At 44.5% G+C, this 17,036-nt stretch overlaps 1 protein-coding gene across 1 annotated transcript; it reads right to left on the minus strand.

Annotated features, from left to right (window-relative positions):
- Positions 1-1,493: 1,493 nt before the first annotated feature.
- On the minus strand, positions 1,494-16,803 carry fignl2 (fidgetin like 2). Its single transcript, XM_033969460.2, has 3 exons — positions 16,664-16,803; positions 15,236-15,374; positions 1,494-5,588 (listed from the first exon to the last, which is right to left on the minus strand). Exons 2-3 carry the CDS (start codon positions 15,258-15,260, stop codon positions 3,613-3,615), a joined length of 2,001 nt encoding a protein of 666 aa, XP_033825351.1. The 5' UTR covers positions 15,261-15,374; positions 16,664-16,803; the 3' UTR covers positions 1,494-3,612.
- Between the last annotated feature and the right edge of the window lie 233 nt (positions 16,804-17,036).

Consider the following 17,036-nt stretch of genomic DNA (forward strand, 5'->3'; position numbering starts at 1 on the left):
CTGCATAGTCGACAGTAGGTCAGTTGGTAGAGTGTTTGTCCACTGGCCTACAGGTTGGCGAGTGCGATCCCAAATACCACAGATGAATATGTCTTTGCAAGGCACTTAACCCACCTTGCCCCCAGTGTCTTTTTATACTGATGTATGAATGTGTGTGTGACTGAGTAAAGTAAGATGTAAAGTGCCTTGAAGATGGAAAAGTGCCATATAAAAATTAACCAATATAATAATAACAATAACAAATAATCCATAATAATCCATATAAATGCTGTTTTGGCCTGAGTCCAGCTCCACACAGGCCTTCATTCCCCCACAAGGTTACGCTGTAGTGTTATTGAGTTTGTGACAGGGAGATAGTGTAGAAATCATTTGGAAACAGCTGCAGGAGCGATTATCCTTCGTCAGAGGATGAAGGGCGGCCGCTGCACAAGGTTGTGTTTGTGGCTCTATGCATCATTATTAGACAATTAATTAGTCTGTCATCAGCTGGGACCCGACCACAGATGTTCCAGACCTCCATAATTCAACTTCATCTAACTAAAACTTTCAGAGATCGACTTTATTTCACCTGTTATTTTTGAATGTTTGGGAGATGTGAGAAGATGCTAGGAATAGTGCATGCCGTTGGGACAGAGTGTTGTTTACAGACGGTGACAGGGATGGAGGACTTCTGTGCTCGGAGATGCAGCCCGGGCCCCTGGGGTGTGATGCTGCTGCCTCTGCTGCTGTGGAGGCTGCAGTGTTCACATAAAGCACAGTGGACACGAGCTGTACACTGAGAGACTGGACTGTGTTTAATCAGGACTATTCCTCAACCTGGACACACTGAACAAGAAAGTTGTTTTGACCAACTATTAGCTCTTACTGTAGGTTTTTGTAATTAAAGTTAATACATAGTTGTTCAATAGTACACTTAAAACATATGAGTGGTATTATATTCTCTGTATTGGTTGTTTTGCCTGTTAATTCAATTCCGGTGAGTCTATTTTGATGTGATATTTATTCAGAATTGTTTATGGAAAATTGCATGTTTTCAAAAAAAAATTAAATATTAGTCAAGTCAGATGTATGTTTAAAATGGAGTCATGCAAACACATGGTACTTGGTAAACTGTGATCTGTGACATTAGAAAATAAACGTATAAATGAATAGAATCATTTATTTTGGAGTTACTGTTTTAAATGGTCTTGTTTTATTGAATCAGTTTATAATAAAATGTAAAGTATTTTTGGTCTCTCCATAAATGTGTCTCTACCAACATTTCATTGTATTCAAATCAGTGCCTGAATAACCACATAAATGCTGTTAACTCCACAAAGCCAAGTGTGATCTCAGTCCCCTAACCTTCTGGTGTTTTCTGCTGTTTATTGCCCAAACGATTCAGCAATCACTTAAAGTAACTGCACTGACCTCAACGCTGGGGTCAGCTCCAGAAACACAAGGGGCAACACACTAACCCACAAACAGAAAACACAGGAACAGGCTCAATGCAGTACTGACAAAGTCTGTTTAATATTGTTGATATTCTTTTCTTAAAATACAGTCTTTTCTGAGGTAGACCAATACAGTTCAAGAACATTATTATCATTTCAAAAGAGACATCAAAAAAGACATGAAATAAATACTTTCATGTACAATATGCCGCAAAAATGAGGTAGAAATGGTTACAGAAAATGTACGATAACCAAACCGCAACAACAGATTAAAACAGGTAAAAATAAAAACCTATTTTGTTGGACAAACTGGGCAAATAACAATTTTAAATGTAAAGTCTATGGTTGTGGAATTAATTTATAACTGAATAATAGATCTACAGAGCTCTAACGGCAGAGGCTGTGTTTTGGGTTGCTCAGACAGTGATCAGTGTGCACAGCAGGGGTCTCTCTGATTGATCAGGCTGTATGGCATGACTGAAGCCACCAGCTGGAGAGGGGAGCTGTGCTCTGATATAGGGTTGCTGGACATCAATCAGGCCACTTCCACTCCCCAAGAGTGGGTCCAGGCAGGAGGCAGGAGGGGGCAGGGAGGACGCAGCAGCGCCACATGGCCACTGGGGCTCGTGACCAGGGGGCAATCCAATCTAATGAGAGTGCATTGAGGAGAGAAAAGGAGAGAAAGAGTGATGGGGACGGGCCAGTAGGAAATATTACGTCAGTGTGTGTATGTGCGGCCCATGGCAACAGTCAAATATAGTGAGCAGTTTTTTCCAGCACGTTGAGGACCTTTCTATGGATTGTCTACATGTGGGTTACTCCTTGTGACTGTGTTCAGTTCTGACTTTGGGATTCACTAAATGCTCAATGTAAATGTATACAGAGTGTGTTATGTCTGTTCAATGGAGAATGGTTTGTGCTCAGAACGTCAGTATGAGTCCATACGTGATTGTTATATATTTACAGCAGACATGCATATACAAGACATGTAAACATAAGAATCACAGCAGTTTGTCCAACAAAACTAGGAATATTTTCTGTTTTTAACAATTCTTAGACAACCATCACTCCACCATAAACTACAATGAAAATAAAGGATAAGGGAACAGAAAGAAAGGTATTTATATATTCATATATAATAATACATGGATTTATGGCATCAAATATCCTTTGAAATACCTGAATTACATTCAATGTTACTCTTTGTAGCATATTCAAGTTTCTCTGCCGAGGTAAAGCCCAGCTGCAGTGGGTATGACAAGAGACAGGCTTCTTCACTTGCTGCTCCTCTCTACTAAGACCCTAAGATTACATACATTCTTTATTTCATATTTCTGAGGTAAAGAAATTCTTCCTGAGCATTTCAAACAAGACTAATACTACGAAACAAAAGGTACATGAGGACAGACCAAGGGGCTGGGTGTGCACTGTTGTTGGGAGCAGGAATCTCAGGACACTGCAGCAATGAGGAATGTGACACATGCATTTACAGAAGCACATGGTGAAGGAGCATTCAATTTGATATTGTACACAGTACTGTACTCCAATGTTAAGGGCAGACACTTCTCAACTGGTTTTGGTGGAAAGCTCTAAAGATTTGATTTTGGACTGAAACCGGATTTATTTGAGGAGTACAACAGCAGCATATTTGGTTCAAATTGTTTTTGGTCAAAACAGTAATTTACTGCAGATTAGCTGAAGCCCTTCGAGCGGCATGATTAGTGAAAGCCCAATGACTGAATATAAGGACAAAACAGAGTTGAAATGGCAATAAATAGGATCCTGAGAGTCGCAGTCAAAGGGAGGATTTCCTAAACCCTGATTATCCATAATCTTGGACCACGTCACCTAGCAACATATAATTGATTTTGTCCTGGACCAAGGCTAATCAGGATGTGAATCGCTTTCTGATTTTCCCATAGGCCTAACAACTTATACACTACCCCACATATCAGGCCTACTTGTCTTTCTTGTCTTTGGGGAAAAATATTGCAGATATTTTCAAAGCAAACTAAAGTAGCACACCATGGCATGCTAAAGCCAAGCCAGCACTAGCTTGTCTCTCCTTGACACTATCTCCGGCTCTTTTGGCTGCATAATCAGAAATTAGAAAAACAACACATTCCCAAGGCTTGCCATATCTGGGTCATGGGGCAGTTCGAGCAGAGCCTGGCTGCTCTCAGTGGCTGTACATCTTGCTCCACTCTAAACAAGTGTCCAGTTCTTTACTGGTGCTGTGTGGGCGCACCTTACAGAAGGCATTCTCAAAGTCTGTGAAGGCAGGGGGCTTGGTGGGCGTGGGGATCCCATGGAGGGTCCCTGATGGGGAGGCGGAGGACAGGGCCTGCTGACTCAGCTGGATCAACTCCCACACAGAGAAGCCCTCTGAGCGCTGCAGGACTGCACTCATCTCTCTGTCACTCATCCCACAGCTATGAGGTCCCAGTGCCTGCAGCAGCACCTGCCTCCTCATGCTCCCGTCCGGCAGGCCCACGTGGTAGCGCTTGGCAAAACTCCGGTGCACCGAGTCCTGCAGGAGGTCGGGCCTCCCGGTGGCACACACCAGGATGACAAGGCCACTGGAGCCCATCTGGGCCTTCTCCAGAGCAGACAGCAGCGTCTGCCGCAGACCCTCCTCCTCCAGGGCCTCCACGTGGCTCAGCAGCAGCACTGAGGGCTGCCGCGCCGCTGCCACCTGTAGCAGAGTGCCCAGGATGTGCTCCGCCTCTACCTTACCTTTGGCTGCCAGCATGGCTCCACTAACGCGATAGAAGGAGGCTCCCAGCTGTGAGGCCAGAGAGCGGATGAGTGTGGTCTTGCCCCCTCCGCGAGGACCAAACAACAGGACGGTTCGGGGTGGCCTCACCACAGGACTGGGCCTCAGCACAGGCCACAGAAGGTCCTCCTCCAGTGCAGCCTTGACATGGGTCAGTCCCACCAGGTCAGTCCAGCCCAGCACTGGGGAGCAGTCCAGTAACTCCCCATTGACCATATCCAACACCCTAGGGTCCGGGCTCTTCAGGGGATCTGTGGGGGCACATAATGAGGGGCGTTTATGGGACTGAGGACGGTGCTGTGAGTAACTCTGTTCAGAAGCTCCGTTCTCCCCCGTGAGCCCAGCCGGGGGGCTGTAGTCCCCCGCCCCGTACTGAGGTGACACCAGGGGCTGTGAGGACGGCTTGGTGGGTTTGAAACTCTGAGTGTCCGTGCTGCCTGAGCTGCTGAAGCCATTTCCTCTGCACTCTGTTTTATCGAAAGGTGAGCCATACTTCCTAAAGCGGGAACCATCCCCATTCTCATCCTCCTCCAGACCCATTTCAAAGGCCTTTCTTTTCAATGTGCCCCCAGATTCAGAGGGCAGGGTGGTGTTTGGGTAGCTGTAGCTCCCTCCAACCACCGCAGGTCTGGTGGGGACCGGGGTGGGGGCGGGCAGACCAGATGGCAGGTAAGTGGCGGAGGGGTGACTGTAGTTGGAGGCTAGGCCTGGTTGGGATGGGTATGTACTTGGGGTGTAGTTGTAGGCCGGTGTGGGAGGGCTGTAGCTGGGCACCAGTGTTGGGGTGGACTGCAGAGTGTGGAGCGAGGCAGGGGGAAGTGCTGCACTGGGCTGGGGACAGTAGCCTGACGAGAGATAGGTACCATTGTAGCTGGTGGGGTACTCGCTAGAACCACTGCAAGAGCTGCTACCACTGTAGCCAGAGTCTGACAAGTTACTGTTGACTACTGACACAGTGCTGGCCCCTGGGGGCCCCGCAGATGTGGTTTTAGAACCTGGCAGACTGTCGTGTCCTCCAGGGGCTACTAAGGAGTATGGGGCATCAGTGCTGTGTGTGAGCGGCCAGGGCTCCAGTTCAGTTTTCTGACCATTGAGTCCAAAAGCTCCGGCCTCAGGGTATGTGCCAACAGGAGGCCGGTCATAGGGTGAGTCCAACACCCCAGAGTACTTCTCGGCATATCGCTTCAACAAGTTGGAGGCGGTGAGGGCGGAGATGTCATCGTTGGCCCAAGCGTAGCTGTAAGAGCCACGGCTGCGGCTCGAGTACAAGTCTGACTTATGCGCTGGCGACGAGGTGGTGGACGACACGTCTAAGTGCTGCTCCGGCCACTGGCTCAGGGGCTGGGCATGCTCTGGGGTCCAGTGCATCTTCAACAGGCCTGAAACAAACACACAGTTAAATTAGACAAACAGTTTGGGTGTTTAGGACAAGTCTTTAAAGACAATATATAACTGAATATTTTTTTTACCAAGCATGGTGTGATTGCACAAAAGATCAATATGACATGAATGACAAAAGTTACAGATGATATGGTCAAGTTTGTGTTTTAGTAGCTGATGCTGGGTTGTGATTAGATCCTACACCATCCCATCCTGCTAGCATCTGCAGCTCTCCCAGAGGAGCTATTGTTATCTCTCTTTTGCATGTTGCTGTGAATGCCTGCTCTCTCCGCCCTGCACCCCCAGCTACCACCCACCCAGGCAGCATACACCACAGTTCCACAGAGCGAGCGCCGGCTGGACAGTGGTGTGGAGAGAGTGGGAGAGAAAGAGGGGGTTGGGTTTGGTCCTGCAGCATAGTGTGCTATTCATCAGCACAGTCTCCCATGGAACATTGGGAAAGTGGAATGTGTGTTTGTGGGGCTGACTTCAGTGCAGGTCCGGTCTGATCGATCACGGCTGCTACGCTCAGTGCTAACGCTCAGCTAACACAAGGAACTTACTTTTAACACAAAAAGGTGCAACCAAACCTTCACTCTCAGACACATATTGTTGTAGTTATTTCAACTCATGTTAAGGACTGACAAAAGCTAACAGTGCCTGTCTTTTTCCTTTTATACATTGTTAAGAGCTACCCTGCATTTCAGCCTTTACATTTTCTATTTACCTCATGAGGACTAGCACTACTTCTTGCTGAGGCATTAGCTTAACATTCCACACATAGCTTGGCATTATTGAACTGTCATGCTTTTGCCCGAGGTGAGCATTACTTGAGCTAGAAAACAGAGAGGTAAAGAAGAAATAAAGCAAAAGCTGTGATTACTGGCTTGCTTCCCCTTCAGTAGACTCCTCATGATTCATTATTCATAACCACCTGCATGTGTGCATGTGCAGAGCCAGGCCTTATTGCCACTTAAATCAAATCTCAATATCCAGCTCCTCTCAGTTCACTGCTGCAGCTCGCACCTAAACTTTGGCCTCTTTATTTCCCTTCTCTCCTCACCTCCCCGTGTGTGTTTTCAGATTATTCCCGTTATTTATTCAGCCAGATGAGATTCAGTCACACCAGATGGCCGGATTATCATGTCCTTCATATTCAAATCCACTGCCTTAAGTTCCCAATGGCCACACCAGTTCAAGTGTTTTACCACAATTACCACAAGATAAACTGGACATTTCAACTTCTATTGGTCAATACACACCCAAATCACCACATATTTGTTTCTGCAGAGGTCTTTGTCCGAAAGCTACAAGAAAGAAACTGTATATGTCCTGAAGGCCCTTCCCATCTGCAGCCTGACCAGTTTGTGAGCAGCAGCAAGCAGCTCCAATAATGGGCCCTGTGTGTGACAGAGATGGATGAGAGCCCAAGGGAGCTCATAAAACCTGAAGCAGGGAGGGGAGGGGCGAGGAGGGGCCGGCGTGGAGAGAGTGGACAGCAGGCTTCGTCCTCTTCAAGTGGGCCGGAGCGGACATTAGAGGACTCAGCCAGGCGGGCTAACGGCTGTCTACTCCATCATCAGAGCAGCACCGATACAGAATGGGACCCTAACCAACTCCCCCACCAAACCCCCTCTTACCAATGTAATGACCAGCTGGACTTAAAGAAAGAATCCATGGTCAATGCTTGTGTAGTCAAATGTGGGTAAATTAGTTTCCTTCCAAGTGTTTCAAGAGTGAATAAAGGAACAGAACAATGCCTCGCATTGTGTCTTTAAAGAGGCACCACAAGAGTTATTACATTAGCTACAGTAGATAGTTGTCATTCATTATCTAGGTTAGAAAAGCAGACATGGGAGGCACACGCTTGAAGTCATGTAGGGTCACCGAAGCCAGCGTATCCAAGAGTATAAGAAAAAACTGCTATAGGTAAAATGATATATTGGCAGTTCCTTATTGTTAAAGCAGTTTAATTTGTGTGTTTTTCTCCTGTCTCATAAATTTACAAACTCTAGCTACAGCATGTATTAACATTCACAAAATTCTGAACTGAGTTGCCTCTATTTTAAGGGCATAGGAGGTTATGTGATAGTGGCTGAGTGGCAGGACATCACTCAAACACGTTGGACACACAGCGGGGTGACCGGGTGGCAATTAGAGCCTGCCTTCTGCTGAACGCTGCTGCACCGGGCCTCCACAATAAATTGAGCAAAAGCCTTAATCTACAGTTGTGCTTAAATCAGAGCCATCATCTAGATTAATTCACTGGGGGCCAGGAAGAAAGCTAAGATTAGAAGTAGAAAATCAGGACAATGTGGTCAAGCTCAGGCTACTGGAGCAAAGCAGATTAATTTGATTATCTTCTAGATTTTCGCTAAAAACTTCAGAATAAGTGATTTGCATCTTTTGTTACTAGTAAGTGCAACAGTCAGATTTAAATAGAAAAAGAGAGATGCTTTGTATTAAATCAATGAATGATGATACCAGACATGTGCCAATACATTAGAATATTGTAGCAAAGTGTTTTATTTTAGTTTTTGTTTGTTTTTGCAGTACTTTATAGATACTTGATTTTACATAATACATCTTTTTTAAATGTAAATATTTTCTGCACTTTCCATGACTAAATAAATTGTTGGTTAAAAATATGAATTGCATTACATCTTCTAAAATGCATATATGTCATTTTAACAGAAAACATTTTTAGGTTTTGTCGACAATATGAAGAAGAGAATGTGAATTGAATTAATGCCCCCTGTTTAAGTTAAGACTTGTCTGAATGCAATGTTTGCAGGTGGTTGTGTTGACCGATAGTCTTATATGCATATGTGGGCCTGATAAGATCCCTGTGTGTATGTTTGGGCTCTTGCTCTCACTGTGGGAGAAAAGTCTAAACCCCAGGAGAGACAGATGTTCGTGTGCTGACCGCCTTACTGTCTGCGCCGCCATTGTGGTCCGCGGCCGACCAGCAGACGTGCGCACTCCTCGGACAATCCAGTTGGCCCTGAGACAAAGCCTGAAGAATCCTATTGTCAAGGGCCTGTCTAATTATGGAAATCTTATTAATCTATTCAGCAGCAGTCCACTGACAGCTTTTGTGTCAGCCCGGGATTTATTGAGAGACCTGTGTGAGCTGCATCCTATTGAGGGACTTCGTGACGAAGACAGTGTCCTGGGCTCTCAAATGAAATTTACTTTGAGGAGGCCCTAAAATGACAATGGGAGCCCTATTACTCTTGGGAAGTGTTTAGGCATTTGTGATTTTGTTTTTGCAAATAAAAGCAATAAAAGCCACCATTTGCTGTGCTCACTCACTCAGTTTGAATTTCACGTTGACTCACTGAAACTCAAGACGGCTCTGGTCCGTAAAGGCTGTAGTACTCGAGAGCATGTTGTGGTTTCCTATAAAAGGGATATCATTGGTCAGGTTAAACGTTATCCTGGCAGGAAGCCCAGAGACTCCAGTGGCTCCAGTGGCGGTTCACTGCTCCCTAGAGGATGCTTCTCCCCTTTCTCTTTTCCCGGTACTTTTTGTTTCCCTCATGCCCCGAGGAACAAACCGGACATGGACGCAACAAGCCTTCTGGGACAGTGCACTATTAAACCGTGCCGATTGTGAAGAGGCCGCTTGTAAACAAGAGCTCTGGATCAATCCAATCAGGGTCCTATTCAGAAACTTCAACCCCCACCTCAGCCACTAGAATAAACTACCAACACCTCCACTCCATCATGCACATCTATACCTCACATGGTGTTAAAATTCACTTTAATATAGGCCTTTAAATCCTGTCATCTTTTGTCCTGGAAAACAACCAGTTTCTCCGGGATCTAATTCGTTTGGGAATGCAGCGCTAGTCGTTGTGGCAGTTTGTCAGGAATTCAATTTGCTCAGCACAAGTTTACACGAGCACTACTTTGAGAAATAATAGCTTAAATGCTGCCATGCTAAAGACATTGTGGCTAAAGGCAGAAGGGCAGAGCAGGACAGAGGCTTTATTTGTGCTGATAAAACACAAAGTTGATGCTCTGATGACTGCAATAGCTCTTATGCATTCAGCCAACACAAGCTGATCAATGAATTATTGGATGAACTGTCCTGTGCATAAATATGTAAAAGCATCTCTTTCTCGTTGACCACACTTTGTTTTTTCACACATGTACCGACTCAAAGTGCTTTGTGTTCTGCGGCAAAGCAAAGCACGTGAACTTCAGTTATTTATAAGTTTGTTATCTTGATTTGTCATCGCGTCCTGGAGCCCCCGAAGTCCTCTGTTCTCAAGTTCACTGTGATTTATGGCTCTAATATCAGGCAGGACGTTCTCACTAGGCCTCGGCTGCATACTACCTGGGCTGTCATAAAAACACCAATCCACAAGCCGGCTACATTTCACCCAGTGGCAGGTGGAGACACTGGAAAATTGTCTGTGGAGTCCCTCTCTCACTTTGGTGTGAAATACGCATTATATCAGCCCCAGCACACGCTGTACGGACACGCTGTGCAGTGATGTATTCTGGCTACACATAAGAGAGTACATTTGTGTTTAAAAAAGTGCCTCACAATGACAGATAGCACAAGCGCACAGGGATGCTTTTCTACTGCTGTCTTACCTCTAGTATTTAAATGGTAAATATTGGAGTTTAAGGTTGGCCGTAAAAAAATATATTATCCTACTTAAATATAAAAAAAAAATTAAAATTAAACATTGCTATTCTTTTTTGTTTGTTTGTTTGTTTGTTTATTATTTAATGAAGGGACAATGCATATTAAGAACAGAGGCATGAGGAACGAATCCCACACCTGTAAATATGCAGGATTATAGCTAGTGCCAATTTTCATCCTTTGTCACTTTTGATCCAGCAAAAGTATTAGTTTTGGTTCTTAGTAGCTCAATTTACAAAAGGCACATCACATCACTAAGTATAAAATATATTAACTATTTAAACACATACTATATTATTTATTTGATTATCTTTCTGAACTGTAATAGTGCAGTCTATCAATAACAGCAGTGTTTGTGTGTATAAATCACACAAAAACTTGTTGAAAGAAGTGCACCTCAGAAACAGAGCAGCAGTGGCCAACAGTGACTGCCCATCATCATAACTCATGGGCTGTGCATAATTAGGTGCAGATAATATTATTATACATCTATGTGTTACTCAAAGGGCTGCTATCAATCACCTCACACAAAATGGCACACTGGTGGTGGCTCCCTTCGGCTCATCTGCTGCTTCTTTCAGGGCCCTAAAAAGATGTAATAACAGAATAGTGCGGGAGTTTTCACACCTGCTGCCCCGTGCAGGAGCAGACGCAGCGCTTTTCAGAGTGGCTGGTCCCAGAGGAAGAGGCCAGTCCTGCATGTCCTCTGTGTCTCTTTGTGGACAGAGCGGCCGCTCCAACATGCATCAGGCTGACAGCTTGACTCACAATTTTTTTGTTTAGTCCGCAGGGAGTGTGTCAGGCCCACTGTCAAAGCAGCTTTTGTCACTGTTTGCAGCTAATTTAGTTTTGCTAAAGGTAAAGGACATTGTGACAACTAGGACTAGGAGATATGAAAAGTGGAACTGAAATGTAATCTGACTCTGTGACAATGTGCCATTTTGTTATAACTTGATTTTAAGTTTTTCTGCAGGTCTATATTGAAAGACCAAATGTTTTTCACGAAACTCTACTTATTGGTCAACCTTGGTCATGACAATCTGGTTTAACCAATCACAATCAAGTGTGAACTCTAAGAAGAAGAAGATAGTTATCCATGAGTTAATATAAAGTTACTAAGCATATACACATGAATCATGACTTTAAAAAACAAACTGTGGCCTAGCTGATATACATGTCACGTATCAGACAACCGGCTTTTCTGTTGCCAAAACCAATGTAACAAATGGCAAACGTTAACGTGTCATTACTGTGTTCATTCTGTTGAGTGTTTGTGGTGCTGCAGTGGACAAACTACTTGATGATGGCATTTGTTAAACATTGATTAATTGGCAAACACATTTAGAATGGCTAATTATAGTGCTGCAAAAGCAAATCCCATCTGAGCTTAGTTTACAGCGCTTTCTCTGCACTCTCCAAAACTAGAAAGCTTGAGGAATAATTGTTAGATGCGTCACTTCATGCTCGTAATTTTAGAAACATCCCCCCAAAACCCCCCCCACCCCCAACCCCCCACCCTTAATGCACGTCCACAAATGGCAGAAGCCCGTCTGCTCCACCCTCCCACCAAGAAAAACAGGGTCCCTATTTTCTGTGACTGCAGGCTGGCTCTAGGTCATTGTGTCCACTAATATATCAAAGAACAGCTGTCCTAAAGCTCTGTGATGACCAATCACCCTTTCCATCTGTCTCCCTAGCCCAATCTCTGCTCTATCTCACTGCTCCAGCCCTGTCTTTACCATGCAATCCCTGCACCAGCCTCTCTCCCCGTGTTCCCAATGAGCATGTTGCACTGCCTCTTTTCTCTCCAAATCCCAGCCCTCTGAGATTAGTCTAAGAACATTGGAGCTCTGGGATTTGTTGTTTTCTGTAAGTATACACACAAATTACAGAAAACTCAATATATTCACAACAGCACTTTCTTTTTATGAGCAGCATACAACTAATGGCATAACGATTAAACCAAGTTATTTCTTAAGTGTGGTTGTTCGCTAATTAGCTGTGAAAGACATTGTGGCTCATTGTGTGAAATGTGCTGTCTCAGGAATCCGGTGAAGTGTTGCGATCCAAATGAGCCTCACCTCCTGCTTCTTAATTGGGCCCTTAATGTTTAGTGAGATGTCCTTAATGAGCTGATGGACCCTCACAGACAGAGAGGGGGCCAGTGCACTCTCTTGGCCTTGTGTCCCTAACCTCCTCTGCTGTGGACACACACCTTTACACACTAGGGGCTAATTAGGGCCCATTCACACCATCCACTAATGATGTGTGCTTTTATTCACATACACTTAAACGGCTGTGTGTTTACTCAAGGGCCTCACTGGCCCCTCACTGCACCACTCATACCACTCGCCCTACAATGGGCTAGATGCCTGGGCGGCCCTCCAACCTGCTTCTCAAGGGCCCGCATGAAGCAGCGTCTTCTTCTTTCTATTCAGACTGCTCCATGACTTGGGCGAGTCATTCAGAAAGACACTTGTACAAAACATTAAAAAAACTGAGGTAGAGAGGGAGAGGAGGCAGCGCGGGGTCAGTCAGAGGAGAGCTATAAAATCTGCCAGACCTGTACTGTGTGTGCGTGTTGTAAAAGAAAAGGTATCGCTGAAGCAGCGGGGCCCCTGCAACAAGAGTTAGGGCACTCCTGGGTTGGCGGCCTGGGACTGATTTAAGAGTCTGTTTGAAGTGCAGATTACAGATTCTTTGCACCAAATCCCTCCAGGAGTATCCATGGCCCCTGGAATCTCTCTCAGGTTACTCCTCCGCTCCGGCCGCTGCCTGCCCCAGCTTGAAGCCCTCTGGACTGTCCGGACATGAGCACTGAGGCTGGACACACCAGAAACAATAACATGGCAAAGAACCAACGCAGCCGACTAAAACCAATCTAAACCATGTGTCATCATGCACACATTCCTATGGACCTGTTCAGTGCAGGACCACAAATGCCTACAGCAGGAGTCAGAAGTAGCACTGGGAAGTGGAAATTCCCACAAAGTGAATTTCAACATGGACGTGAGAGTCTTCGCATGTGCTGCATATATGCAAAGTGCTTCACCGTCAAATTTGTGCTGTGTAAAATCATGAGTCCAGTCTTTAAGTGGGAGATGGTGAGACGCACATGGATGTTTGTGTCACTGGGCTGAGAGCAAACAGCAGAGCTCCTCACACTGCTGTGTGCAGTTATAGACATACAGGCTACTACACTGGACACTGCACTGGAGCAGTGGAAACAATCTGCTAACAGAGCACGCCTGTGCACACTGGACACATGAAAACCTGCATTGTGCCTCACCATCATAAAAGCTTTCACACACAAAGGCCAGTACAGAGTGCACTGAAGTTTCCCATAAGCACTGGCCGCTCTAGAAGCATGCTAACCATTTCACCAGCAGTTTGTGACATTCTTGGATGCAGTGTCCACTAGAACAGAGGAAGTGTCCTCAGGGTGGGCTCCCAAGCCACAGGGAGCTGATGGGACAAGCAGACTCTGCACAAACCTGTATGTTTACAGCACGGCCGCCCAGGGGCATTACAGTCATTAAGCATTACCTCAACAAAGGGAGAGGATTAACAACTAATGCAGACAGTTTAAAGTATTATTAAGGAGCATATTGTATTAAGTGAAATTGAAGCTGGTAAGTTTTAGTAGAGCATTTTCCCTGTGAAGCCTTTCAAGTAAGATTGACACATTTTAACTGTTAATTTATTTTACAGAATGAGCTATAACCACTGGTTTTATTCACAAAGCTGTCCTCAGATCACCTCTATCTGCTCAGTGTCTTAAAGATAACTTAAGACTAATGACCAAAACAAATGTCATGATGACTGCTGACACCTACAGGCAGCACATACACTCTCCCACGCGCCCGACCTGCTTAAACTCTGCCTTCCATTTTTTGCGTATTAGCGTAGCCATCACCAAAGAAAACTCAAGTCTCCTATAAGTAATACTTTTTCAATCAAGAGTTACGTTTGACTCCACTCTTTTCATGTAACTGTCATGCCGATAAAGCCCCTTTGAGGCTGGCTAAAGAGCTGAGAAAAGGGGGCTCTTCAGGCAGAAGCCCCATGCTGGCCACAAAACAATGCTGTTTTGGAGAAGCTGAGCACTGCACTCCAATACAGCCTGGTGGGAGGGGGAGCCAGGACTGGACACGTCAGTTATTAGGTCAGTGCAGAGGGGGGAGAGGCGCAGGGGGGAACAGCATGTGTGGTAGTAACTCTTGACCGTGTTGGTAAAATGACACTGGCAGAACTGATGGCTTTCTGCTGCTTAAACCATCAGCGCCACAGTCTCCTGCACCACTCTTCCTCTCCCACTGTCTTCCTTCCGTCGCATGATGAAACATTCAGACCGGACCAGGACCTGGGTTTAGCCTTTCCACAGCACGTCAAAGAAAACGTTACCCTTTTTCACTGGTCCTCTTTGTCCTTTCAGAAGACAGTTCATATAAAATGCTAGAGTTGGGGACTTATCTTAGTACATAAAGTTTGATGTTCTCATGAAAACTTCCCTTAGTGTGCTCTATGGCCACTGCTACATGGGAAATGTTTTGCACCTTTGTAAAAAAGTAAGCAATGTATTACATTTGTATTTGCCACACTTTATACAGTTTTATTCCTGGGCTTGTTTTGTCGCTTCTATGTCCTTCTTTGGGCTTATTTCAAAATTTGATCAGATTTTAATTTATTTCACCACAGACCTGAACAACCTTGAATATACTACTTTCTATAAATTCACTGAGAACTCCTTCATTTTGACTTTAAAACAGATAAAAAAGTGTTAATGATGTAATTAGAGTTTTGCCACTCTTCTTGTTGAGTCACTGGATTTTTAAATAATTAACAGCATCTTGGATATCTTTGATTTAGACATAAATAAAATAAAATAAGGCTGCTCCCTCTATTTATAGAACTCATTGATTTAGCCAAAGTCCAGCTAAAAGTCAAGTCCTGTTTGGTGGAATAGCATAGATGTTTAGTACTCACTATAGGGGACAATAGGACTCAGCATTCTGTGGAGCTGGTCTCAGTTTGAAGGAATGCCGTTTGGTGAATACCAGCTCAGGTTAGTGTCGGTCCAGCTGTAGTCCATCACTGGTGGGCTCTTCCACTGACGACAACAGCCCTGGAGACAAAAAGAACCAAGAGCTGTTACAGACTGCGGCACAATGTCCAAGGAAAACACTCAAATGTCAAGTAACCGTCTCAATCCACGGCGCGTCTGATTGAGTTACGGACCAACCTGAGAAGCCTATATCAGTGTGACCAAAACATGCACAGAAAGAAGAAGAGGAGAGTTGGGCAAATTTGACACACACAAGGGGATTCATTATGGGGCAAAGCATTAAGCTGATTGTGAGGCAGCGTCCGGCCACTAAAGAGGGCTTTCTAAATCTGCTTGACAAAAAAAGGACTCGGTGCATACCACTGCTCTGTGCACTGGGGTAATAAAGAGTGCATTCTTAGGAGACCAAACAGCTGCACAAGCCAAAAGCAGAGAGAAAGAATGAGTTTTGTGCAAAGGCAAAAAGTTGGAAAAGTGATTTTGAAGATGTGCCTTCACTTGGTGTTCTAGACTGAATTATAAAAAGTTAGAATACAGCCCGGTAACACTTGTTTATCTGCTTTAAATAGTGCAAATTTTAACATATTCAAAATGAAATACATTTTTAGATTGGCATTTTCAAAAATAGTACTACTGCTCAAATGGAAGCTATGGTGTTTTATGTTGCAATAGCTTTTTATGTGTCATATTTGCAGCCATATTATATAGTAAATGGAAATAATCAAAAGTATTTTTTAAGTGTTGCATATCTTTTTATTATCACAAATAATGCAAAAATGTAATAACTTCAATGCAATTAATAAAACATAAATTAAAAAAAAAGTCAGAAGCATTAATTCAGAAAACAAGTCAAGATATTATGCAAAATCAAAGCACATTTTCAGTCTAAAAGAAATCCAAGCTGATGCAAAAGCCCTAAAACTGTATGGTGTCTCTCAAATGCACCAAACACGGTCAAAACAGTGACGGCTGTTGACAACATTAAGGCTATTATATAACAAAAAGGCGCCTCACTCAGAGACGACTGTAGCCCATTTCCAATCACTCATGTGCCATTCATCTGGAGGAGCAATTACGCAACAGCCATGACCACCACTGTCTCCATACACCAACCTAGGACATCCCGTCTCTCCAACCGACTTTCAACATGCATCACCCCGTCTAACAATAATACATAAAACTAACTTTAAAAAAAACTTCCCACTCAAAACAAACCTAGATCTGCCCATGCTTGAAGCAAGCATTGGCTAAACATGTCTTAGTGGTTAAAATAAACACAGCAAGCTACAGTAACAATACTTAAACTTCTTTAAATGCATGGCACAGCACAAAAGAGGATGTATTCTTACCTATTCATGCCTCTGTATTGTCCATCAGATCTCAAAATGCTGCGAGGATAATCCCTGGAGTGGAGCTGTGTGCGCTGTTAGGCTTTTTTACACATATGGGACAAGCACAAGTGGACTCTGCCAGCCCCTCTCTGTTCTGCCTCTCTGTGGCCAGTGACAACAGAGCAAGCAAGCAGCCCTCTGTGAGCTCACCCCTCCCCCACGCCACTCCCCTCCCTCTGGCCCCCTCCTTCTTCTTTCTCTCTCTCTCTCTCTCTCTCTCCTCTCTGTCTCTCTCTGTAGCTCTTTATGCTAAAAGTATTTAAGTAAGGAAAGAGTAGAAATAGGGGTGGACAACAGTCAGGAGGGCCATTTGAGGAGACTGGACACTGTA

Source organism: Periophthalmus magnuspinnatus, chromosome 7 (genome assembly GCF_009829125.3).
Source record: "Periophthalmus magnuspinnatus isolate fPerMag1 chromosome 7, fPerMag1.2.pri, whole genome shotgun sequence".
Taxonomy (NCBI): Eukaryota; Metazoa; Chordata; class Actinopteri; order Gobiiformes; family Gobiidae; genus Periophthalmus; species Periophthalmus magnuspinnatus.